The sequence below is a fragment of the Microplitis mediator genome, chromosome 8 (assembly GCF_029852145.1).
Source record: "Microplitis mediator isolate UGA2020A chromosome 8, iyMicMedi2.1, whole genome shotgun sequence".
NCBI lineage: Eukaryota > Metazoa > Arthropoda > Insecta > Hymenoptera > Braconidae > Microplitis > Microplitis mediator.
Window position 1 is genome coordinate 5,566,806 of NC_079976.1, and position 27,604 is coordinate 5,594,409.

Below are 27,604 nucleotides of genomic sequence, written 5' to 3' on the forward strand. Positions count from 1 at the left end.
AAATTATTATTTATTAATTTTTTTAAAAATTGCTTAATAAATTAATATAAATATAGGGTAGAAGTACTATTTGTGGCCACTGCTCCATTTTTGGACATTTAATAATTTATTTTAATTAATTAAGAAGTATAAAATAAAATTTTCATTGCAATATTGTGGTAAAAGTATCTTTGTACACATTTTCAAAATTAATTATGTCATTACGTCTTTTACAAATTATTTTATTAAAATTTTTTAATTGGCCGAAACTCACCCTAAAGTAGCCAAAAACGGTACCTCTACCTTACACTGTAAAAAATTTCGGTGTAAAAATGGACCCGGAGAACTTAACACAGCTGTGTAGTGTGAAATAACGGTGTAAAATTCTCTCGGTGTAAAAATGGACCCGGAGAACTTAACACAGTTGTGTAGTGTGAAATAACGGTGTAAAATTCTCTTGGTGTAAAAATGGACCCGGAGAACTTAACACAGCTGTGTAGTGTGAAATAACGGTGTAAAATTCTCTTGGTGTAAATTTTCCATCCGTGTTATTTTAACACGGTGTAATCTACCTTTCTTACACCATTCCGTGTTACTCGTTGTAATTTTGATTAATGAGCAACGAACGATCATTGAATATTTTTAACTACTTAATCAATAACTACATTAATTTTATTTAGGGATTAAATAATATTTTAAACATTTAAATATTTTTATGATTAATTTTCTTAACGCAAAATTATCATGACTTATACATTTACACGTTTGGCGGTGTAAAAATTTGTAATTCACACTGCCTAAATTTAACACCGACTTTGGTGTAATTTTTACACCGAGACATTTACACTACACTGGGTCCAAAAATTTTTTACAGTGTATTAAATATGTATTTTGTGACTGCTATTTTTGAGATAATTTTCTAAGATTATCATCCCAAATTTTTTCGAGGCTCTTCCAACGTAAAATAAAAGAAAATATATAAGGATGTTTTAGTCCTAAAATGTTAACATGGACATATCAATACACACTAATATTTTTATGAATTAATTTTTTTTGCACGTATAAAAAAAATTATCTATCTTATAAATGTCACGTGATTCGATTATGATTTTATTTATTATCATATCATAATTTAATCATTAACTACCACAACTAGTTTTAAAAATTCATCAAAATCTAATCAAATTTGAATTTTAAAATTCGCGCGAAAAAATCCGTACTTGCGAATTTCAATGCGCATGCGCAAAGCGTAAGATTATTCTCAACGAATGCACCCAATATTCCTTAAGAACTCACTTGCACACGTGCTCGTTAGTAATCTATATTTATTTCAAACATACACGCGCGAATTATTATGTTATTTTACATTTGTTAACCGTATAATTTTTCTTTTAACCATTATTGTAATAGTGCATTCAACCCAAGAACATTAATATTCTGTTTCATAAAATACATAAGACATTTTTAAACATCCAACTCAAGATAACCTCTAATTTATTGTGTAAATTCAGTGAAATGATAAATACTTTCCATTTTACTGATTACAAGTGTTGATTTAATTGACTTTATTAATTCTGCAAATACTAATCTCATATATTTTAATTGTGAAGTGATAAATATATTGTGCTACAACAATAAAAATATTCACAATGGAATTATTAACAATCGAACTGCGGCCGCAAATTCAGTCAGGTTATGTATACATTTTGTTACAACCTAACATTTCAATGGATAATGTCAAAATAACAGTCGATAACAATTCTATGATCTTAAAAATTGGGGACCATCAACTACTCGTAAATTTTCCGCTGATCAACGTAATTTCTTCATCCTTTCAAATAATAGATCAGTGGGTAATAGTTCGAGTTCAGCTTAGTCAATCTAATTTATCACATCAAAATGAGGTTATAAATTCAATTGAAACAAAGGCTATAGAAGCTTTAAAAATAAATATCGATCTGCCTCCAGCAAACGAGAATCTCAATATATTTTGTAATTTTTGTAAGAATACTTTATTGGATAACACGGAATTCAAAAGAGTTTTATCTCTTCCAAGTGAGGAATGCGAACCTAGCGAGTGGTTCTGTTGTTCTCACAGTGACGTTGATTACAAAAATATATTGTGCCCTAGAACTAACGATTGTTTCTACGGTTCGCACTACTATGTTTTGAATAAAAATATATTTGGATCTGAATTGACAATTAACGATAAAGATGTTGCCTGTAATAAATGTTCATCGGTCTTAGGAATTGTAAAAGACGAGAACTCGTTTAAAATTTGGAATAATAGCCTGCAGTATTCATCACATTCATTTGAAGAAAATAAAAAATCGCCTTTTGATGATTTCAAATTAGCGATAAAAGAATTTATAAAAAATGGCGGCATATTTAGAGAAATTAAATTTTTCGCTCTGGAAAAAAGTGAAAAGTTGACATTATCTGTTAAAATAATGGATACAAATCTGAGTTTATTGACGAAGAAATCGATTAATGATAATAATGAAGTAACTTTAGAACAGAAGCAAGTGATGAAGGTTTTATACAAAATTTCTGAAGATGTATCGACTCATCCACAAAATGATTCTAATTTTAGTATTTGTCAAATTAGTATTGTTAGTATCAACGCAGCTACAAAGCATCTAATTGCATCGTCACAACAACTTCCGCCGATTTACCGCTCTACCGATACATATTTTATTGGTTATATATATTAATTTTTCGTTCGTCGCTTATCCTTTGCCGAACCTCGTTAGTGTCGCACAGAGAGGGAATCACCGCAATGTTAATTTTAGTGTAATGTTGCCACGCCGATTGCGAAATTTAATTAATTTAGATCAGACTATTAATTGTTTATCTACATTTTTTCAAAATAAATATGTTCTATAAAATTTATTTGTTATGTATACGGCTAGGCTCCATATTTTTTAACTGATTAAATCAGCTGAGAATGTTTTTTATAGATATGGCAACGTTGCACACCAAATTTTACTTATGAGAATATTCGCACAGTCAGGAAATCCCTGCGATTTCACTGTTTCTTCGCATTCTCGCATGAAAAAACTTTATATGTGAAAAAATCTGAAAACCGCCTGACCCTGCAAGCCAACCCCAAAACTTCCCGCTGTTTTCGAGCTCAGGGAGGTCGCAAACATTGTTACTTGTAAATTTTTGAGCTCTTCGAGCTCAAAAATTTGTTAGGCCGGTAGATCATAGCTTAACTGAAAAATTATAATTTTTGTCCGACGATATCTTTGGATAGGATGAACCGATTTGGACGTTCTTGGTGACAATCGAAAGGGCTCAAAAAGACTTAAAACTGATTACATTTTAAGGTGAATCGGGCAAGTGGTTTATAAGTTATACGCAAAAAACCAAAAACAAACAAAAAATTTAATTTTTATTCTTCGTATAACTCGTAAACTACATGACCGATCTACCCCAAAATCTAATCAATTCTAAGTTTTGGTGAGCTCTTTCGATTGCGACCAATAACCTTCAAATCGGTTGATTCGTTCCAAAGATATCGTCGGACAAAAAAAAGATTACACACACACACACGTACACACGGACATCCACCCGGGAATAGTCAGAATAGCTTCCTAGGATCTCAAAACGTCGACATCTGATGAAAACTCGATTTTCGAAAATCGGACCGAAACCAATAATTTCCTTTTTTATGAAAATTTGCAATTTTCTTAGCGGGAAGTTAAAAAAAAAGCGGGGACTCCCTCATTGCTCAACGAAAGAAAATTAGGAAAAAAAAGTATATCATACCACACACATATTAATATTAACAAATAAAAAATAATCCAACTTTTTTATATCAATTAATATAAATAATTTATTTTTTCAAATTCTGTATATTATAAATTTATAAGTGGTAAAATTGACTAGATTACAAAAACAGTAGAGTGAATGTCATGTAATTTTTTTTTTCTTAAACGAATAAAATAAATAATAATTTGTACATGAAAATTTTTTTGTTAAAAATTATTTATATAGTTTTATAATTTTACCGTAAGTATATTCGTATCGTAAATCTTATTTACATTAATGTATCAATGAATCAAGTGATTAAATGAAACCTCTTTTTCGCATATATTTTTTATAATTTGTAATTACAATTAAAAATCAATGGATCAAACCATTCAGTTTTGAAAAATTTTTTTAGAAGTGACCTCGGGGAGGTAACACGGAAAATTTTAATTAAGATTTTTTTTTTTTTTTATAAAAATACAAAGTGTTAACTGACATGTGTTCGACATCTTGTGTTAAATATTTGCTAAATGATTAAATGTGTTATATATTGTATATATAACATACTTGTACTGTTCTATTAATAATGAATAATCAGTGGCTTACAATATATATTTGTAAAATATGATGAATTTATACTTTTTACACTTATTTACATGAAAAATCACATAACTTGTGACGAATATAAAATAAATAAAAAAATATATCTGTACATTTATAACACTTTTCTCTTACATATTTACTAATGAAAATAAATTTCTTTTTTTAAATACTTTGGGAAATAAAAAAACAAATACATAAATTTATATTACTTGAGATTCAGAGAATTTAAATTAACAAATTATCTGGGAGAATAATTGTTTAGATCTTCAGTAGGTCTACGTGAATCTGATTTTTCCAATAGTTAGATCTACGTTACTTCTAGCAGATCTGCGGAGATCAAAGTAGATCTCATAGTTGTCAAAGGATCTACGAAAATTTATGGAAATTGGCGTAAATCGTTGGAGATCTCAGGTGAGTTCTGCAGCTCTACTAAGAAAAATTGATGTTTATAATTTGTCGATCTCCATAAATCTTAATAGATCTACTATGATATCATAGTAAAATCTTAAAAGATTTGGTGAGATCATTAGAGATCGCTATATATCTAAAATCATTGCCGATTCGTCTAAATCATCAGAGATCTATTCCAAATTTTAGATCTGTGGAGATCAGGACGATATTATAGTTACTAGGGCTTTTTTTTTTCAAAAGATCTATGAAAATTACGGAAATCGTTGGAGATCTCCGACGAATTTGTAGCTCTAATAATAAAAATTTATATTTACAACTAGTCGATCTCTGTAGATCTCCATAAAAATAAATAGATCTTCCTTGATATGTTAAATCCTGGAAATCTGATAAGATCAGTACAAATTTTTTGAGATCACCATAGATCTAAAATCGTCAAAGATTCGAAATCATTAGAAATCTTTTAAGTTTACCGTAGATCTGAAGTCATTGACAATCTGCCGAAACTAATAGAGATCTTTTGAGATCTGATTTAATTTTAAGATCCACATAGATCTAAAATCATTAAAAATTCCAAATCATTAGAAATTTTAGAAGTTTACCGCAGATCTAAAGTCATTGACAATCTGCCGAAATCATCAGAGATCTTTTGAGATCTGCTTTAAATATAAGATCTACATAGATCTAAATTATTTTTCCAGGTAATCACACTCGATCTTAACACCCTGAGCTATAACTTTCCCATTAGGTACTTCACTAATCATCAGTTACCATACAGTCAACTCTTTACCCATTGCACTACAGCCAACCAATAATTTTTCTTTTACCCGACGTAGTGTCATATGATTGCAGTAATTCCGTCCCTTGTTAGCGATCGGACTCACTGACGATCATTGAGACTGATTCTGACGTGCCCTACCTTAGACTATTCCTTACTAGTGAGAGCGGAGCCAATGGCCATTATGGCCCAGTACATAAATGTCCAGCATTGGAAAAATTTTGTCACAAATCACTGTCACTCTGGTCTTTAGTTTCTATACTACCATTAGCTACACAACTACCCGGTTGAATGTTAACATATTTTGGAATGTTTTCACTATTTTCATTACTTTGAATAAATATCGGCAGTTGATTATTGTTAATATTATGTATCTTATTATTATTTGACAACAAAGGTATTGAGCATTTATTATAATCATTTGACATCTCAATTAAACGATTAACGTTCATAACATCATCAGTATCATCATCATCATCATCATCATTATCATTGTCTCGAGTTTCAGTATCGAAATTACAATCATTATCGACTAATTGAGCATTTCGTAAATTTGGTATTGTCAGTTGATTTGACGTAGACGGTGATAATTGACGTTGTGACGGAGGCCACCCAAGTGATATTGAAAACTTTTTAGCTGATTTCGTAAGTGAGTCAATATCGCCACTGTGATCTATTTGAACACTCGATAATGGGCCGTCGAGACATGGACTCAGAACACGAGGATTCATTGCCAAAAAATCAACAATTTCCGGCGCCGTCGGTCTTTTCGTATAATCGAATGCCCAACACGATTTAATTAATGTTTCTCTGTAACAATTTCAAAGCAATATATTATACTATTTTATGATAGAATATATTGTAGTACAACTCTTTTATCAATTAAGGCCACTTTATTTTAAGAGCTGACTTAAATGCTGTCCTCATTTTAAAAATATTATCATAGAGTTAAACTATTGAGAAAAAAAAACAATCCTGGTTGAGAAATCCGATTCCCTTCAATAGAATTTGATTGGAAATTTCCCATTGAAGTCCCAGTGAATCGGAAATTTTTGAAAAATATATTATTTTCCGATTGGAACCGATTCATTCCGATTATACTCAATTGGATTTCAATCGGAATTCTTAACCAGGGAAATAAATAAATTAATTATTTTCTTACAATTGTGGTTTGACGCCTTTGGGTATATCAAGTGTTTTTCCTTCTTTAACGTAACTTAAAACTTGATTATTACTTAGTCCTTGAAAAGGAAAACTGCCGAAGGTTACTATTTCGTACAGCAATACGCCGTAGGACCATACATCAGAAGCTGGCGAAAAGACACCAAAACTTAATGATTCTGGTGCCATCCAACGAACTGGTAACATTCCTAAAACATAATATTTTGTTATAAAAATAGAAAAACGGTTGGCTGTCTAGGGACTTTCAAAAAGGCTTTTGTAAAAATTCTGTAGAAATTGATGGTGAGGATTAATATTAACGTCTAAGTAAATTTGAAAAATTACTTGCCTTTACGACTAAATTTGTAGTAATCGTTTTCATACATCGGTCTTGTCATCCCAAAATCACCAAGCTTAACAACCCTTTGTGCGTTAACCAGACAATTACGGGATGCGACATCTCTGTAACATTAATTGCAGTTATCGTTAATTTTGATAAAATGAATCTTGCAATAAAACAGACATGAAATATATATATAAAGCCTCTTTTTCAAACTGGTTGGCTGAAGACAGCATCGAAATATGTACAATTTACAGAGCAATATACATTAAAATAAATATATGAGAAGCGAAATGTGCGTATAACATTAATTCTAGGAATAGTGAAAGAAAATATTTTTTCTGTTGGCATAGACAGCGAGTCCCGAATTTCTGATAGGACAGATTTTCTTGAAAGTGAAGGATGGGATACCTACTTTTGGCATTCGGAAATGTTAATAGCAACCCGATGAAAAAAGATTTTATACAATTGTATAAAATTATATACAAAAAATGGTCTGATTCAATTGTATACAACTGTATAGTAATTGTATACAATTCTATACAAATTGTATACAAGTCTATAGAATTATATACAATTCTATATAATTGCAATATATAGAAATGTATATAATTATATAGAATTGTAAACAATTTGTATAGAATTGTATACAATATCTACACAAATTGTATACAATTGGATCGGGCCATTTTTTCTATCCAATTATATATAGTAATCCAATCATATATATTATATTAATATAATTTTTATTTTATGTCAAGTTTGTTAAAAGCAATATGTATTAAATTCAACAATATGAATAGAATTACGTATATGCATTGTATCGAGACTATTATTGTACCTTCAAAAAACAATATACATTTACTATATTCTCATTGAATAACCTGCTGAAGGTGTTAATAATTGTTCAAGTATTTCATTTTAAATATAGTAGTTTCGAACAGTTATTAACACCTTCAGTAAGTTATTCAATGAGAATAATAATTTATAAAAACAGCATAGAAATGTACACAATTCATACAGCAATATAAATTAAAACAAATATATGAACAGTGACACGCGTGAAACAGGAATTCTAGTATAAACAAAAATTAGTTTACCTATGGACGTATTTGAGTTGCGCCAAATAACTCAATCCACATGCGACATCTAATGCCATTGCTGTAAGTTTTTTGTTTGAAATTTCATCGGTATCTTCATAATTATGATCATTAACCAAATGCCTTCTTGCCAATAAATAAGTTTTTAAATCCCCATAGAGCATAAACTCCATAACAGTCAGCACTGGTGTTGTTTTAATACAAACACCAAGTAATTTAATGATATTTTTATGTTCAAAACGTTTCATAACTTCAACTTCACTTAAAAAGTCTAATTTTTGTTCCGTAGTACTACCCAATTTAAGTGTTTTAACGGCAACAGCCAACCAACCCTTCTCCGGAAAAAATGTTTCTCCTCCATAAACTGTACCAAAGGCACCTTCCCCCAATTTACGATTAATAACAACTCGTTCGCGTGGTATTTCCCATTTATCAAGATCTAAAGTTGCTTGTCGTGGATCTAATCCAAATGATTCAAGAACTTTTTCTTGTAAACGTACTTTTTCATCGTATTTCTTTTTAACAATTATAAAACCTGTTATCAAAAATCCACCCAATAAACTCAATCCAATTACATTAGCAATGACAATTGCAACTTCACAACTAACGTTTAATAGTTCAGCTAAACCAGCTAAAATACATCTTGCTGGTGGTTCTGAACCATCATCTGGTAGTTTTAAATTCAACCATACAATTGCCGATTCATTGAGTTCCAATTTCCCACCAATTATTTCACCTTTTGTTTCCGAAATATTTGGATAAAAATTACCGACTGTTTTACTTTCATTATTTATCCGTTGGGCAATTGTAATCATTGATAGTCTTGATGGTCCGCCGTAAAATTTAATATTGCCCGAAACACCTTGAAAATCCGTTGACGCAATAATATCTGTCAATCTATTGACCGTTTGGTTTGAGTGTAAATCAAAAATGTAACTTTGATTTTCTTTTATTAATTTATCGATTGCGTAAGCGTAAGTCCACACTGCATCATAAACATACCCAGCGTACGGTGATGGGTATAATTTTTTATTACTACATAACTCTTCATACTTATCACGCCATTCGCGGACTTTTATGCCTTCTTGCATCAATGAATTGTCTTTTGCAAAATACACATAAGAAACACTAAGGTGACCATTTATTGCTTCAATCATTTCTGATGTAGAGCATGATACATTTTCACCATATTTATTGTATTCATCCGTATCAAACCAATTCATTTGAAGCCATAGTGGTAAAAACCATACGTATCCCTGTAAAAAAAAAAAAAAACAATTACAGTCAAAATCTCCTAAAGTTGCTAGTCCCCTAAAGTTGCATTTCATGAAATTGCTAGACCCCTAAAGTTGCACTCCGTAAAGATAATAGTCCCCTAAAATTGCACGCCGTAAAGTTGCACTCCGTAAAGTTGCTAGTCCCCTAGTTGCACTCCGTAAAGTTACTAGTCCCCTAAAATTGCACGCCATAAAGTTGATAGTCCCGTAAAGTTGTATTTCGTGAAGTTGCTAGTCCCCTAAAGTTGCACTTCGTAAAGTTACTAGTCCCCTAAAATTGCACGCCGTAAAGTTGCACTCCGTAAAGTTGCTAGTCCCCTGAAGTTGTACTCCGTAAAGCTACTAGTCCCCTAAAGTTATTAGACTGTGTTCTTTAAAGTTGCTTGTATTTTTCCTCGCTGCGATTTTCAAAAGACGAATCGAAATAATAGATTCTGGCTTACTGTTTAAATATCTATGGCGTACCAAAACGCGCATAGGGGAATAATTATCCTAGTAAGTACGTAGAGTAGGAATAAGGAGAAAGAACAACTTTATATCGAATGGCCCTGGACGAAGAGAGCAACTTTAAGAGACTACGACTGTATTTTAAAAAATTTATGCAGACATTTAAATTTAAATGTAAATCGGTTTGAAATTAATCAGACAGAGACTTTAGAGGTTACTGAATAAATGAAAGGTGAAAAAAAATGAAAAAAACGTCATCTTTTCTTTAAAATCTTAAGTTATATCTATGATATTTTTTTTTTAACAGATAAGAGTCTAGGCAGCAATATATCTCTAATATTAAGTAAATGTTTGTTCAAAGAGCCGACTTTGCGGCGATTTTCTATACATGTATATATTTAATTTAATGGTTGATTAAATTACTTACATCATACGCTGTCATTTTTAATTTATAAGCTTCACACATCACTTGACGTGCTATAGTATCATAAACATCAGCAATTATTATTTTAGCTCGTATTTTTTTCAAGTCTTCAAGATACTGGAAAAAATAATACTTATTTATTTAATCATAATGAATGTTATTGCCACTGATTAATTAACAAAGCTTGATATTTTTTATTTATAAATAAATATACAATACGCAATAAAAAGAACTTTCAGATGTACATTGAAACTCGATCCAAGCAGAATTTATTATTAATCGCATATTTTTTTTTATTTCAAATTTTGATGAAATAACTTTATTTAACCTCGTGTAATTTATTATAATTATAAATTATTAATATTTTTTTTATATTTATTTTTAGCTAAATTGTAATTTTTATTTATTTTGAATGGTCAAAGTTTGCAAATGACCTAATATTCGTAATTTTTTATGTAATTTTTTTAATCACTGTTTGAATGCCCACATGACCCTGAATGACTTCATTCAAAATATAAACAATAACATGTCATACATTTTTTTTGCCTCTTGTTCTAAAGATCAAAGGAGGGAATGCGTATTTTTGTCGGAATTTCAAGGTTTTTGTAATGAAATTCAAAAAATTACTCAGATGTATGTCGATTTTTTAAAATAAAATATTAAATCTTATATCCACTTCAACCGAGGACAGTTCAACCTAGCGACATTTCAACTGAAAATAACCTGGTCCCCCTTAATTAGGTGCCCCCTTATCAGGGATTTTTTGTCAGTTGAAATGTCGCTAGGTTGAACTGTCGTTCAGTTGAAGTGTCCTCGGTTGAACTGTCGCAGTTGAACTGTCTTGGGTTTAATAGTCGCGGCACCGGAAAAACATCATTTAGATCTAACTAGATCTAAACTTTTAATAAATCACACAAGATCTCTAATGACTCCGGCAGATCGTCAATGACTTCCGATCTACGGCGATTTTCAAAGATTTCCAATGACTTCGAATTTTCGATGATTTTAGACCTACGTTGATGTTATCAGATCTTCTAGATTTAACAATAATATCAATGGGGATCTATTTAGATTTATGGAGATCTACGAAGATCGAAAAGTTATAAACATCGATTTTTCTTATTAGGGTTACAGAGCTCACCGGAGATCTTCGACGACTTCCGCGAAGTTCCCAAATCTTTGTAAATCTCTTTAAAAAAATTCCCTGGCAACTATAAGATCTTTCTGATCTGCGTCGATCTGCTAGAAGTAACGAAGATCTAATTTTTAGAAAAATCAGATCTCCGTAGACTTACTGTAGATCAACGTAGATCTAAATTATTTTTGCTCATTACTAACTAAAATGTCAATCATAACCAATATTTACCTCAGTCATTTCATGACCTTCTCGCTCACGTGGAAATTTAACATTAGCAATAAAATTAATTCCATTATCTCGTAAAATTTCTTGCATATACGAAATATATTCGGTATACTTTTGTCCATCTTCCGTTAATGCTGCTATTCGTTTCCATCCAAAGTGTTGAAATAGTTGTAAATAAACATGACGATACTGTTTATTTTCACCGATAGTACGAAAAAAATATGGATATCTACTGCGATCATTGAATGTTGATCCTTCAGCACTATAACTTATGATCATTGTTTTATAATGCCTTGAAATACCAATAAGTGGTTCAATTGTTTCTGAACACGCAGGCCCCAATACGCCAATCAATTTTTTATAGTAATTATGAACAATGTAATCAATAAATGATTTCATAACCATATCTGATTTACACTGACCATCACTTGCAAGCAGCGTAATGTCATAATCCCGCAATATAGTATTGTTTTTATTTATAGCTTGTCTTGCCATAAGTGCGGCGACTGCTATTGACTTAGCAGTGTAGGGTGTCCCAGTCATAGGGAAAATACCACCAATATACAAAACATTTTTGTCATCATCATTAGGCATCCAATAGTGTAGTGTATAATTTAAATTATCTTTTATCCATCCACATGCAATATCATCTTCACTGGTATCAAAATCTATCAAATTATTGTAACGACTTATCAGATCTTCATACATTTTGGAGCTTAATTGCGCACGATTGATAGCTTCCCATGCAAATTTTCCGATCGTCTCTAACTTAGACCAAGCAAGTTTTACTAAACGATTTGACTCGTAAACGCAACCAATATTTAAACCTCTACTTCCACAACCGGGAAATTCAATTGCTATAAAGTCACGTTCATTAGGAATAACATCACTTGGCGTCCAGTGTAAAATTGAAAATGATTGAGGCTTAGGATTACTTGTTGCAAGATACTCTTTTGTAAGGAATTTAGTGAAATTTCTTAAATGTGGACCAATCCATATGACTTTAACATAAAGCTTCAAAATATCTATATGATCTTTGATAAAGTAAGTTATGTCTGATTCTGACGCCAATAAAAGAGCACAATTTGATTTATTATTTTGATTTGAGTGATTTTTACAATGAGGTGGAATGTACATTCCTTTGTTACAAAATGCTTCTTGACAATAATAACGACCGTTAGGTGCTTGAGTTAAGTTTTTAATAACTGTTAAAATATCATCATTAAGATCAAAACGTGATGCTGTTTCGGGGTAAGCAAATGTTCGCCAATTATCATCTGGATCACTAAGTTCTACGGGAATGTACCAACTAAATCGACCAGGTGTTGTTATGGAACCACATTCTTTAACATCGTAACGACTAAGTATTTGCATTATGTCTTCTTGTGGCGGTATCCATACTTCCATATTCACCATTGTTTCTGGAACACTGTCAATAACCCAAATAATTTTAGTATATATCATTGTATTGTGCGACTGGCCCAATTAAAAGTTTGAAAATTACCGCTTATTGATAATTCTAATTGATTCTTCACATAAGTACACGGAAAGAACAAGATGTTACTGATTACTATTCCGGATTACACTCAGTTCTATCTCAGATTTAACTCAGTTACATCTCAGCCATTTTCTCCTAGCGCATGCGCGTTTAGTATGCCAGACGCGCATGTGCTAGCAAAAAAATGGCCTAAATGTAACTGAGTTAAATCTGAGATAGAACTGAGTATAATCCAAATGTATGTGGTCACTATTATCTAAGATTCCTAACACAAGCTTGAGCAAGATTCTGGTGCCAGTGCCTTGAGCAAAACCCCTAGTCACTAGTGTCTTTTTCTACGTATGGGTCTTGCGCAAAATCGTGTAGCAAGAAATCGTCATCAAGCCGTGTGCATAACTTGCTCAAGGCATTGTATACAAGAATATTGAAGATACCTTAGATGCGATACAGTGGAAAATTTTCTGGGACATTTCTTGCACCAGTAACTTACGCATGGCTTGCTAAGATCTGCTCAAGGCTCAAGGTCGATTTTAAGCTTTGAGCAGATCTTGAGCAAGCCATGCGCAACTATTTTCAACTACAGTCTTCCTTCACAATTGAGTTACAAGTTACAGTTTGGCACGAACTTCTTGAGTAAGGCTTGCACTGAACTTGCTATAGAAATCTCGCCACAAGTATCCGCGGCAAGACACATCCGAAGGAAAAGACACTAACGTCTACTGAACTTGAGACCAGGCTTGCTCAAGCCTTGAACAAGATTGTTATAAGGGATTACAACCAGTATAATCTAGCGCTTTACACGGTAAGAAATATTTTGCGGATATCACTATGCCAGTATGGGCGTGAACGCCATACTGCATGGTATCGAAGATTTTTATAGGTTATAAAATTGTATGCATAGATGATTCAACCATTGTGGAACAGGCGGTGATCACTTAGTGCTTTTGTATGGGACTCAATTTTGTCAGCGGACTCAGTTTTTCCATACCAACTTAAAAGCGCTGTCTTACAATTTATAGAGTTTTTATAGTTATTTATACTAATTGTTGATATCCACAAGGTTATCAAATTAGCGGAATCAATTTTGGGAAAATTCGTTTTGTCAAATTCACTATTTAAACTCCAACAACTCTGACAAAATTGGGCATGGTGGGGGGCAGAAGTGATCACCGCCTGTTGTGGAAATAGAAACATTAGCAATAGTTGTCGCGGACGCTGCAATGTCAGTATGGCCATCAGGTCCATATTGCATTGCCGTATCCACATTGCTTCTAGCCGATAAACCTAGTCTAACGACATCTATATAGTTTTGGTGGTAATACGATAGTATACATTGATTGACACGCCAGAAATTATGGCGGGAAAAACTAGTAGCATTGTGCCCTCGGCATTGTAGTATGGGTCTCAGGGCCATGCTGTTTCACCGTACCTGCTATGCATACGTGTGAGCAATACAATAGCTCCAGTACTATACAGTATAGTAAATAACGCCATACTTCTGGGACTCATTACAATACTGTCTTGGAATATTTTACATACTATTTCAGTATCGGTCTCGAGACCAGATGTAAGCGGTTATATTCTCTGAAATTTTTTTTTACCTCGGGTGTAACTGAGTATAATCCGGGATAGTAGCCAATACCATCTTGTTCTTTCCGTACAGTGAATAGTGTAAAAAAATTTAGTTTTCTATTGACTCACATTCTTTGGTCGGTGTATGTTAATGTTTCAGACATTCTTGAAATTACGGTAGTTGCATCAAACCAGTCGTCCTTCTCAATTAACGTGACGCCGGGATAACCGAGTATTTCAACAAGAAATATTTTCATTATTCTTGTTACTAGTCGCTGAGTAGGACGCCGAGTCAACTCAAATGAAATTTCAAGTGATTGACCATCCAAATGGATAACACGTTTTGGATTTACTTCTATTATCAATAAATAAAATAATATAAGATTCTATTGTTTACGCAAATAATTACCTATTTATTTATTTATTAATAGTCTACCTTTTATCGTTGTAAGACATTGGTTTGATGTATTGGCACATTGTATTATCACAATCAATAGTAAAATGATAATTACATAAATTTTCATTTTGATAGGTATCTATTTTAAAAATATTATTTATTGAGTTAATTATTTATCCTGTAGGCTCATATATTCAATTGTATATGTAAGAGAGGAGTAGTAAATGCGGACAATAAGGAAATAATGGATTTGTGTAAACTGAAATACGCTTAATTTTTTTTTTTCTTATTTCAAGTATATAGAACAAATTTTTAGTCACGGTAGAAACTTTTTTTTTTTTTTTTAGACGAATAAAATGGCTTTTAACACTAAATTCTATGCTAGGATTATTCTTTACGTGGGAGAAAAAAAAAAAATTTATTCTTGAGAAGAATTTTAAAAAGTTTTTTTTTTCAGGTACGGTCATTTCGGCTGGCGACTAAAGCGAAGTAAAAATATAAATAAAACCTGTTAGAGTTTAAAAATAGTTTCAGAGAGCCTCATTTTGTCCTACATATATATATATATATATATATATTTTTTTTTTTTTTTTTATTAAAGACTGAGTTATATGAAATACTTTTTTCGCGACTGAAAAAACAAAGTAGAATGAATTAGCAACAATTAATCGTTTTGAGTTTTTTCTATAGGTCCATTTTACCCCAGATTTTGAAATTTTTTTGTATGGCTGATCGTATTGATATCGAATACTTATTTCGGGACTAAACGAAAGTTGAATTAGTGAAAGAAACGCTAATTAATATTTTTTGCTTTAGGGGCCCATTTTATTCCTTCCCACTGAAATGTTCTAACGTAGTCAATTATGCTAATGGTCATATATATGTATGTATACATACAAATATACAGCATAAGCTCTAACTTTGAAAACGAGGGGCTTTGAATTCCGGCAATCTAAGGAACAGAATAATACGGCAGTAGACGAATACTTCTTTTATTTTTTAGTACGAAAATGGAGGGGATTTAAAGGAAGTGTAAGAGTTAGAGAGATTCCACTGTAACTATAAATTTTTTCGTACACAACGCCTTTCTATACGGGTTAAGCAACGAATACAAATCGTTTTATCTATTTTTAACCAACCCGTCATCATTTTTTTTATTAATTTTAATTTAAAAAATGTTCTATCCGACACAAGATAATATCAAAACAGAAGTTTATTTGTCAATTTTTTTTACCAGTTTTTTTCTACGATAAAGAATTCTATTTCACTTCTATTAAATAAATCTACGATTTATCAATTTAAAATAATAAAATTTATTCTTCCGGGTCGAGATAAAATTTTTTTCTTTAATTTCCTAGTGTCCGTTTTAGCCCTGATATTTTGTACCTCTAAAATTAATAATATTGCAATAGCTAAAAAATTTTTTCGGCATTCAGTCATGTTGTTCGTGTCACACTTTATCTCACAAATATTAAATCTAAGATAACAAATAATAATATCTCTTCAAATATATGATGGATTATATTCTTGTTTATGAAATACTTTTTTTTCACCCGAGAAAAACAAGAAGATATAGATAATGAAATGAAAAAAACAATATTCATAGAGAATTAAAATGAACTTGATCGTTATGTACTATAGTAGTGAATAATAAACTGCGTCAACATCTCTTGGCAATGATATTATTAGTTCTTGGATATACGCCTATACTATTGTAAATCTACTATAGCATTGTCAATTCTACACTATTAGTAATATATATTTTTATTTGAGTTATTACTCAAAGATATTCCGACTAAATAACAAAATATTAAGTTACGAATTTTTATAAACTCGTGTACCGACTACAGATAAATTACAAAAATTCGATTCAAATTTTTTCGTTATTAGTATTATTTATTTTCTTTCTAAACATATTTGTGTATATCTGATATAAAATTGACGTTCTTCTACAAATAAAGTTTATCAATTATCAGCAAGGTCAATACTTATTGTCAAGGTGAATCTTATCCATTAATTTAAATGGCACTTGCATTATTTATTCTCAGTAAATATGTACCAGTTATTGAAATTAATAGAATAGCGCATTACGTTACTAAAATAAAATTAAAAAAAAAAAACAACTATCATGGGAAAAGTATTTAAATTTACTTAGCTCTAATTAAACAATTAAAAAAAATTAATAATTTAACAAAAAAAAAAAAAATGAAACGTATTAACTATTTCTAAATTATGATTATCAATAAACTTACCTCATGACCTACTTGTTAAATTCATTATCGTAATCCATAGTTTGTTATTCATAATTCATCATTTTGCATAAATGTACAATGCATGTATAAAAAAAAAAAAAAAAGTTGACGTTTCAAAATAATTATTTTTAAACTCTTTCATTTTATTAATTCACTAAAATAAAATATTAATAAACACATTTTTTTTAAATTAATAAATAAAACAAACTTTTTTGTTTGAATAATAAAACAGTTTATTAGTAAACAATAAATTATATGACGTAAATAACTTATTATACAATAACATAGCCGTAGTGAAATTTGAATATACGGGCACAAGTAACGAACAGAGTATAAGAGCGGACGTAATTCAGGTTACTGAGTGTCATGAGTATAAAAAAAAACATGAAAGTTAAAATAACGTCCCACTACTATAAATTGGCCATGTGGTACGGGTAAACATACACACAAACATAAATGTGATTGTATATGAAGTTGTATGGATAATAGTACAAGTCTAAGTAGTGATAGTTATCCAACATATATATAATATACAATCACGATTGGTACATCTGTCTGCATTGTGTAGTATAGTGCAGAATAATAATAATCTAATCACTTATATACAAAAACATATATATGTATAGTATATATATATATAATAAGCGTAATATTGCAGCGTAAAGTGTGACGTTATAAGTGGAAAGAACGTCAGAGTATGCCTGTTGCCGAGATTAAACTGACGTCAGTGTTTAAAAGCTGTTTTATCTTTCTTTGATTTTTTTGTATTATCATTATTACTTCTATATACTTTTTCCATAGCTAACATGAAAATTTTTTTTGTTAACTTTGTCGACTGCTGAGTGAAAACTATTTTATTATCATAATTTATTTTTTTTTAATGACAATAATATTAGTAAGTAATTTTGACAGCTAAAAACAGTGTAAAATTTTACAAGATAATTTCACGTGATAAATTTGAAAAAAATTTTATCAACTATGACTTCAATAGGTCAGAATGCCGAAATTTGTTATTTTTAAGCGGCCATATTTGAAATTATTTGATTAGTCATAAAATAACATGTTTATTCGTTATATTAGTCGCTTCTAGTCAGTATACATACAAAAGTGGGTCAGGAAATGAGTCAAACATCCCGATTTCAAGTATGAAATGCTCAGCTACCATAAAAAACAAAAAAATATAAAATAATAAACTGCGATAAAATAAAATAATTTGACTCAATTAAACTATTTTTTAGTTGAATATTATTACTATTATTTAAATGTTAATTAACTTTTAGTCTAGCTATTGAATCGAGGTTAAAAGTTTAATATCTTTTATAGCTGGACAGTTATTTTCGAGTGATTTATTATTTCTTTAAGATATATTATTGTTATTTATTTCAAAGCATGTCACTGTTAACTATGAAAATAATATAAGTACAGTTTCAATTCGTTCAGAAACACTTAGATTGGTGGTTATGTATAAACTACCTTTCACTGCCTCCTCTTACTAGAATGGCGTCAAAAAAGCAAAATCTACTTCTTAGTATTTAAATGTTTTTTATTTTTTAGTTTAGTATTTGGTTATTTTTTATCTTAATTACTTTTCTCAACCAAAAACTCTGTTTGGAAAATAAATAACGAAGCTTAATGTATTATTTACTAATCTACTAGTATTTACTAATCAAGCAAAATTCACATCGTAAAAAATTTTAGGTGAATTTAACCCGGAATCCGCATTTTTTAGTGATTTTTGTAAGGCTGTATCTTCGTGAAAAATAAACGATTGAGATTTTTAAAAAATCACTTTAAAGCTTCAAATTTGTAGTTTCAAGATTTGCTGATCAAAATTTTGTTTAGAGCTACGGCTATCGCGCGATCATGAGAAAATCCAGCGAGACAAAAATTTTCGAAATTTTCCTTTTTCTATCATAGGGTCCACGGGCCGAGGAAATTCTTTGTTCAGCTTAACAAATGAGTAGGTCAGTTAACAAATTCATTCAGCTGTATTTTGCTAATTTTTGAGCTTTGTACGACAGTTTGTCGCTAAGATATCAACTTTCGAACAAAAAAGGATCATTTTGGCGTTGACCCTAGATATCTTAGCTACTAACGATCACACAGTGAATTAAAAGGCTACTTTAAAAACTTTAATAAGTTCCCTACAAGAATCTTTCATCATTTTTTATGAAAAAAATTTTATCTTATCTTTAAAATCCATTAGAAATAAGAACAAATAATGACTTTTTGTGGTCTTTCAATTAATCAACCGCTACTTCGTAAATATCGATGGAAAGATTAATGTTACCTGGTTTTTCTTTAACTAAATGTATCCCCAATAACCCTGTAAATTTTCGAATTGTTTCACTGAACCGTTTTTTCGGGAAAAAAAATCCGATCCCGGGAAAAAAAGTTCTTATATGATCATATATAAATCATATAAAAGTGACTCATATAAAATCATATAAAGTTTTATAATGAAATTGGTCCTATAAAAACTTATATGACTTTATAAAATCTTATATAATCATATAAAGTTGGATATATACCCGGTAAAAAATGATTTTACCTAATCATATATACAATAAATTTTATATGATTAGATCTCAAAATTGGCAGGATTTGATGATATATAATTAAATATAATCATGCATGAACAAAAAAAAAAAAAAAAAAAACATCTATCGGTTAACTGCTATTTTGCCAAGAGGTCACCCATCCAATTAATGTTCTGCCTCAATGCTGCTCAACTTTGATGATCTCTTGATTGCCGTCTGGTTCTCTAGTCTGCTTTACCCTTATAATTATTTGACAATCTATAGCATTACTTAAATCAAATGATCAAATTGATACATCCTACATCAATAATGCACCAAATATGATCAAATTTTATCAGATTAGTGTTTTATATAAAATTATAAATTTCTTTAAAATAACCTGCTTATAAGACCATAGAAATTTATATATAAGAATCATAAAACTATATAAACTTTTATATAATCATATATGATTTTATATAACCGTATTAAACTCTTTTGCACTTATACAAATTTATTTATAAATTCATATAAAATCACATAAATTTTCATTAATTATCTGAATTCGTAGAAGAATTTTATAAGGTCATATAAGATTTCATATGATCATACATGATTATGTATAATCATATAAAACGTGCTCTTGTAATTTCACAATGTTATATATAACTTTATATGAAGTTACATCGAATTTTATAACAATTTTAAAAGATTACACGAATTATTATAAGATCATATGAGTTCTTATATAATCATATATGACTGCATATAATGTATAAAATTTTATCTGGTAAGGTTATAAACTCATATATAACTTTATAAAAAATCATATCAACTATTATAAAATCCTTATAAAATTATATAAATTCTTATAAGAATTTTATAAGATCGTTATGAGCTTCTATATAATCATATATGATTATATATAAGCATATGAAACTTTACCTGGTATTGTTATAAAGTTATATATAACTTTATATAAAATCACATCAATTGTTATAAAATTCTTATAAAATCATATGAATCCTTATAAGAATTTTATAAGATTATGTAAGCTTTCACATAATCATATATAAACACATATGTTTATATATGATTCTATAAGAACTTTTTCTCGTGTTTATATAAAATCACATCAATTTTTATAAAATCCTTATAAAACTATATGAATTCTTATAAGATTTTCATAAGATCATATGAACTTTTATATGATCATATATAATTATATATAAGCATATAAAACTTTATCTAGTACTTTTATAAAGTTATATATAACTTTATATAAAGTCATATCAATTTTTATAAAGTCCTCACGAGAGTATATTAATTCTTATATGAACTTTATAAGATCATATAAGCTTTTATGTAATCATATATAATTTTTATATATTTCTTATATGATCATATATAAATTGTATATGAACATATATGTTTATATATGATCATATAAAATCTTTTTTTCCCGGGATTCTCGGTGTCGGTAAATTTATTTTTACTTAAAACTAGCAATACACCCACTTCGATGGTCTTAAATTCTATTTATGTTGAATGGAAATGTGAAAATTCATTTCACTCAAATAGAAATTTTCCTATCATCCGGTATGGTCAAATGGTTATGATTCCTGGCTTTCACCCAGGCGATCCGGGTTCGATTCCCGGTACCGGAAATTTTTTTTTTATTCCAAACTACTTCTGATTTGGAATAAATAAATATTCGAACTAATTAACTGAAAATTTCAAAATTCAAGCCATAAAGAAACAACTGTGAGCTTATTTCTCAATAAAGTAAATATTAATAATAAACAGTACATTTAAAAAATTCGTTTTTTAAATTGGGATATTATGGTAATTACCACGTTAAGTTAATTACAAACAGAGCGATAATAGTACCTTGATAAAGAAAAAATATGGTTTTCTAGTATTGATAAATAGATTATAGTCTACAAGCCGCACCTAAGATGCCGTGTACCGACACGTGGCCAAAAAAGGGGCGATAGCCAAAAGGAAAAAAAGACTTTATATACGTGAAACTATAGGTCGCTCTACCCTATTAACTTAACAAACTTTTGAATATTATATTCTTAGTTTATAATATACTAGTATATAATAATCGATTCAAAATGTTTATCCAAGCATTTCAGCGCATGATTTAGATGCCATTAAAAATTGTATAAGAATAAGAAAATACGTTGTTATTCCCCCGACAATCTAAAATAAAAAAAAATTGCGAAAATGTAATTAAAATTTGTTATGATAAACTAGAGCAATAACCTAATGTATATTTAAACCCTCGTGTTATGTATAAAAATAGACGGTAAAAAAAAATTACTAACTGATGTAAGAAGAGTTGCATCTATTTTTAGCCCTTTCGCAGTAAATGTATTGTCATGATGTAGAAGTTGAAGCGAAAATATCTGTAACTATACAATTAATATATATATATATCAGTAACAAATAATTGAATATTCAAAATCTTCAATACAGTAGGACCTCATTATAAGACTACGCGTTATAAGACTCTGCCCCTCAATTTGTTAAGACTCACTCGGAACGCTTTCCTCACCAACAACTCAATAAAAGTTTTGCGCCGAAACCTCGCTATAAGACTAACGACCAGGACGACTAAAATCGAGATGAAATGTACATATACATAAAGATTGTAGATTAAATAATTTATTTTCATAAAGAATACTTAAAATACGACAGTACGTAAGTGTTAGCTTATAGTAAGCTATGTACTCAAAAATTCAAAAAAATATTAATAATTGACAATCTATGATCTTAACAGACTAATCTTTGCAACTAAAAATGTAACCTATTTTACAACGTACAATTTTTTTATTTTTCATTATTCCGTATTCCAGTAATTTACAGATATATTTAAAAACAAATTAAAAAGTATTTCTTGTGCTCTTGCTATTATCGCATTATTGATTAAACCTAAAGATCAAATGAAATAGCTATTAACATTTTAAAGGAAAGTTTTTCAGAAACTTGTAGTGAAAAAATGGTTAGTAACAGTTTTGATGTTACTTTGGAAGAAAGCAATAATATAAGGAGCTTGTCGATTAAGATTTGTAACGATAATTCAAATAATGTTACTAATTCTACAATGGATACAAATTAAAATAGTTATAACTATATTTCACATATTTATATGATGAGGTAAATGATAAATATTAGATATTAGATATGATGAGTTAGATGATGATAAATATTAGATATTAGAATATTACACTATGTTACTTGAAGATCCTTTATTCTTGCACAAATACACGAATCATTTACACAGACGTATCCCCACTACCAATTACCGCGTCTTTTAACCTTCTCTCGATTTTCTTCCAAACATCCCCGAGGACCGGAAGAAAATCGCGAGTCTACTGTATCACATAATTAATTACCAGAAAAGAACGACGAAATTATGTTTATTTATGATTATATATAAAATAGATTCACTGTATAATAGAGTAGAGTTGAATCGAATACATAAATAAAATGCTGTTAATCACAATAGTGGGTACCTCAATTCTATGAATTTTTTTCCCTACAGCCCCGAGCTAGTCTTATAACGAGGTCCTACTGTAATTAGAAATTAAGACATTACCTCATCAGTAATTTCTCTGTCTTTAGTAACATTCAATATTTCATGAACAATAACTCCAGTTTTATATGATTGTTTTTTACATTCTTCGCACATAATAACCATCAATCCCAATTTAATTGTGTAATAACTTAGAGATGTAATGAAATATGAAACCCATATTTGTCTATCGATATCAAGACCAGTGACACCAACAGATTTTAATATCCAAAAATATAACGAAAACGTTGTTTCAATAAATGACAATGTTACACTTGCAACAATTTGTAACCCAAATTTTTCATTAATGTCAACAATTAACTTACTAATATCACTGTGTTGTTTCATAATATATTGGATGTTCATAAGTAATAATGGATTCCATTTATCATGATAATTACGTCTCAATAAATGTCTTTCATTTACTTCTAAATCGTTTTTAAATTTATATAGTTTTTCATTGATTGTCGTAAAACAAGTACCAACAATACACGTATTATTTATATAAAGTTTATCAATGCAGTAAGTAATAGTTGTTGAGTACATTGCCGTAAGACGAAAAAGAAACATATAAATATTTTGTGAAAAATTGGTAATTGTATTTAGTAATTGTACCAACAAAAATATAATACCAATGAATTCAATAGTATGAATTATTATAGATAATCGTTTTAATTTCAATTTCGGAATTTCCGATGTAACATCATTTAGTTTACAGAGTAATACTTTGCGTGAATTATTTTGAATAAATGAAACAAATGCGATACAAAATCCTAAACATAAATAGCAGTGCCCTTGTAAGGACGACGGTACATTATTATATTTTATTAATCCAGATATATCCGTATGATATATTACTATTGCAAGCAAAATTACGTAGACAGTAAAAATAATTGTTGAGTAGATATAAAAAAATTTTGAATTTTTTATTGTTTTCGTTGATGAGGGTCCAATTGTTGAAGTTATTTTGTATGGAAAAAAACCATTTATTTTACACAACATAAATGTTGGATACATTAATGATGAATAATCAGTTGCGTTGAATATTTTCCAATTTGAATTTTGATTCTTATTATTTGTTAAATTATTCATCATTGAATGGGAACGGCTGATTATAATAAAAAGTAACTGAAGTTGTTGGAAGTTTAACACTCTTATTTCTGATGAGATATTATCATTATATGCTCATAAATTTTTATTTGTATTATCGATTGCATTTCAAGTTATTATAGTTAAATGATGATGAAAATAAAGTCATTTGTTTGTTGATAGAGTGGATGATAAACAAGTAATGAATTAGTATTAATGTTACGTTGAACAATAATTATAATTAGAATTTATTGAACTGACATCCCGGGTCGGAAAATTAGATCTGTTTCAAAATAAATGATAAATTAAAATATTTTTTATTTAATTTGTTTTTAAATCGTATTTATTTTATATGGGAATTTAATCGGTTTTTGTCCGTACTATTTCTTATCCAGGCCAATGACAGACTTGTTTTCGTATTATATTTAGTCTGTTTTGTATCGCTTTTAGATTAAAAATATACTTTTTTATTATAATTACTAGTCTGCGTTAATTTGTTTTTGGAACTGAAACAGACTCTTTTTTTTTACTATAATTTTTAGTCTACACGGAGAGAAATTTATGGTAACAATTACAATATATTATGGGAATGGTTCTCATAATATCATAGTAACCATTACCATAATATATGGTAACAGTGACCATAATATATGGTAACGGTTACCATAATATATGCTAACAATAACCATAATATATGGTAACCATTACCATAATATATGATAACCATCACCATAATATTATAGGAACCATTACTATAACATTATGGCAACCATTACCATATATATGGTAACCATTAACATATATATTTATTTATTTATTTAACGCTATCTGCAATTTGCAATAGTTTAGCATAATAATAATATATAAGTGTAAAAATAATTGCTCGACTATAATTAACTCCATGTGTTTAATAATAATACGAAATTACATATTTAGAAATCACTCAACATTTTTGATACAGCTTTTTTAAAAGTAGTGTAACTACTATCGAAAAAGTTTAGATCATTGCCATATTCATTTACTGTAGCAAATATTCTGTTCCTAGGGCCACTCATTATAAATTTCCTCTTGTCTTGAGGTAGATCTAACAATCTATTCTCTCTTAAAATTTTTGTGGGTACTAGTAATTTTATTTCGTTGAGAATCTCTGGACTATTTATTCTATTATTGATAATGTTGTGGAAGAAGCACAAATCTATCAATTTTCTACGGTTTTCAAGAGTCATAATTTTCAATCTACACCTCGTCTCTTTCGTCGTGAGAATGATGCCTTTCCGTTTCCACAGATATTTTATGCGTCTAATAAAACTAAGTTGAACCGCCTCCAGTCTCTGAACATGAACCGCATATTGTGGTGACTAAATAACTGACCCATATTCTAGTGTAGGCCTTACCAATGTGTTGTAAAGCTGTACTAGTGTTGTGATCTGTTCGAAGTCCTTACCAATCCTGGTGATACATCCCAGGGTTTTTTAGTTTTCCTTATCACAAAATCAATATGTTTATTGAAATTCAACTTATCATCAATCATGATTCCTAGATCTTTATTTTCCGTCAATCTTTCCAGTTGAATATTGTTTATGTGATAATTGGCGACAAATTTAGCATCCACATCCCTGTGGAACACCATCACACTACACTTCTTTATATTTAAGACTAAGTTTTTCCTTCTACATGGTAACCATTACCATAGATATGGTAACCAATACCATATATATAGTAACCATTACCATATATTATAGTAACGTTTACCATAGTATTATGGGAACGATTACCATAATATTATGGTAATCATAACCATAATTCTTTCACATGCGGTATGGGAACTGTTACCATAATTTCAAGCAATCATTACCATAACAGTATGGGATGATATTTCATAAACGTACTAGGAACGGTTACCATAAATTTCTCTCCGTGTACTGTTACTCGCCTTTAGATCAAAAACAGGACTTTTTACACATATATATAATAACAATGATAATCTCGATTTATAAATTTATTCAAATCTTCTTAATATTTGAAATATGCTAATAATGCGCTTTCGTAATGAGATGTCACAAGAATTTTGATGGTTTCTAATTCCAAAATATCTTCGAATTTATCCAGTATTAAAAAAAAAATTTCTTGACATTATAAGAGTAATTTTATTACTTTTATTCACTATTATAAATATTCAGTCGAGGCAACTAAAAAAATAAAGTCGTAAAATTATCATTAACTGCCGACATTTTTAAACGAAAGACATTCAATAAACGGTAAACAAAACATAATCAATTCTGGGGCTTTGAATATTTTTTATAAATATTGTCCACAATTAAAAATATTACAAGTCCATGATATAATCTGGTATTGTCCTTGCAAATTTTCAGAATTAAAATTTTTTTAAGTTCAAGAATTAATCTAGTTTTTTTTGCCCGCAATACGCAATTGTTTTTTAAAACAACAGATCAAAAAAGAGCTTAAAATTTTAATAAAAGATCAAAAACAGATAAATTAGTTCAAACACAAAGCAATTAGTCCAAATCCAGTCTAGTTAGACTAAAGTCAGATCAAATTTTTCGACCCGGAATGAATTCTATTATTGTTTATATTTTATTTAAAATATGCTCGCGCCGAACATTAAAATCTACCTACAGATAACCATCACAGTTTCTTCACAACTAGTTATGGAGAACATTTTGGTCAATGTGCCGTTAAGTTGAGGGTGATATTTGACTACAAGTTGGCTTCAACTTTCCTAAAAAGTTGGCGACGATTCGCGGCAACTTTTTACTCGCCTAATTTATTGCATTCAACTAGCGACAAGTTGTTATCAACTGTTGCAAACGCCAACGAGTTGCAGGAATGTTAGCGTCAAGTTTCAGCTGAAAATTTACGTCAAGTTGCAAGCGAATGGCTATACACTGATAGCCAAGTTAACGGCGAGCTAGTGACGACCAACTGCTGCAATTTGTCGCAAAAATCGAACCCCAAAATTGGTATCTCTATAAGTTGACAGCAACTAGTCGACAACATTTTGAGAAAACTGCTCTAGTAAAAATAAACGAGGGCCGCC

The 27,604-nt window shown here is 29.7% G+C and overlaps 3 protein-coding genes and 1 non-coding gene across 6 annotated transcripts; 2 read left to right on the forward strand and 2 right to left on the reverse strand.

Annotated features, from left to right (window-relative positions):
* Positions 1–1,223: 1,223 nt before the first annotated feature.
* On the forward strand, positions 1,224–3,914 carry LOC130672761 (uncharacterized). Its single transcript, XM_057477478.1, has one exon. The coding sequence runs from the start codon at positions 1,629–1,631 to the stop codon at positions 2,691–2,693; it is 1,065 nt and encodes a 354-aa protein (XP_057333461.1). The 5' UTR covers positions 1,224–1,628; the 3' UTR covers positions 2,694–3,914.
* A 59-nt stretch (positions 3,915–3,973) lies between these two features.
* On the reverse strand, positions 3,974–18,065 carry LOC130672759 (receptor-type guanylate cyclase gcy-18-like). Of its 3 annotated transcripts, none has more exons than XM_057477475.1 (9): positions 17,368–18,065; positions 15,143–15,242; positions 14,836–15,061; positions 11,640–13,065; positions 10,277–10,390; positions 8,126–9,381; positions 7,035–7,147; positions 6,687–6,894; positions 3,974–6,334 (listed from the first exon to the last, which is right to left on the reverse strand). In XM_057477475.1, exons 2-9 carry the CDS (start codon positions 15,228–15,230, stop codon positions 5,749–5,751), a joined length of 4,017 nt encoding a protein of 1,338 aa, XP_057333458.1. In that variant the 5' UTR covers positions 15,231–15,242; positions 17,368–18,065; the 3' UTR covers positions 3,974–5,748. The 3 variants fall into 3 exon arrangements, with proteins under 3 accessions (XP_057333458.1, XP_057333456.1, XP_057333459.1); XM_057477473.1 differs by having other exon boundaries at positions 17,356–18,064; XM_057477476.1 differs by lacking the exon at positions 15,143–15,242 and having other exon boundaries at positions 17,356–18,063.
* A 3,404-nt stretch (positions 18,066–21,469) lies between these two features.
* Positions 21,470–21,541, forward strand: Trnae-uuc (transfer RNA glutamic acid (anticodon UUC)). Its single transcript has one exon. It is a non-coding gene; the product is annotated as a tRNA-Glu (tRNA).
* Positions 21,542–21,998: 457 nt separating this feature from the next.
* LOC130673308 (uncharacterized) lies at positions 21,999–24,549 on the reverse strand. The gene is made up of 4 exons (XM_057478283.1): positions 24,391–24,549; positions 23,482–24,345; positions 22,208–22,294; positions 21,999–22,082 (listed from the first exon to the last, which is right to left on the reverse strand). The coding sequence occupies exons 1-4, from the start codon at positions 24,547–24,549 to the stop codon at positions 21,999–22,001; spliced, it is 1,194 nt and encodes a 397-aa protein (XP_057334266.1).
* Between the last annotated feature and the right edge of the window lie 3,055 nt (positions 24,550–27,604).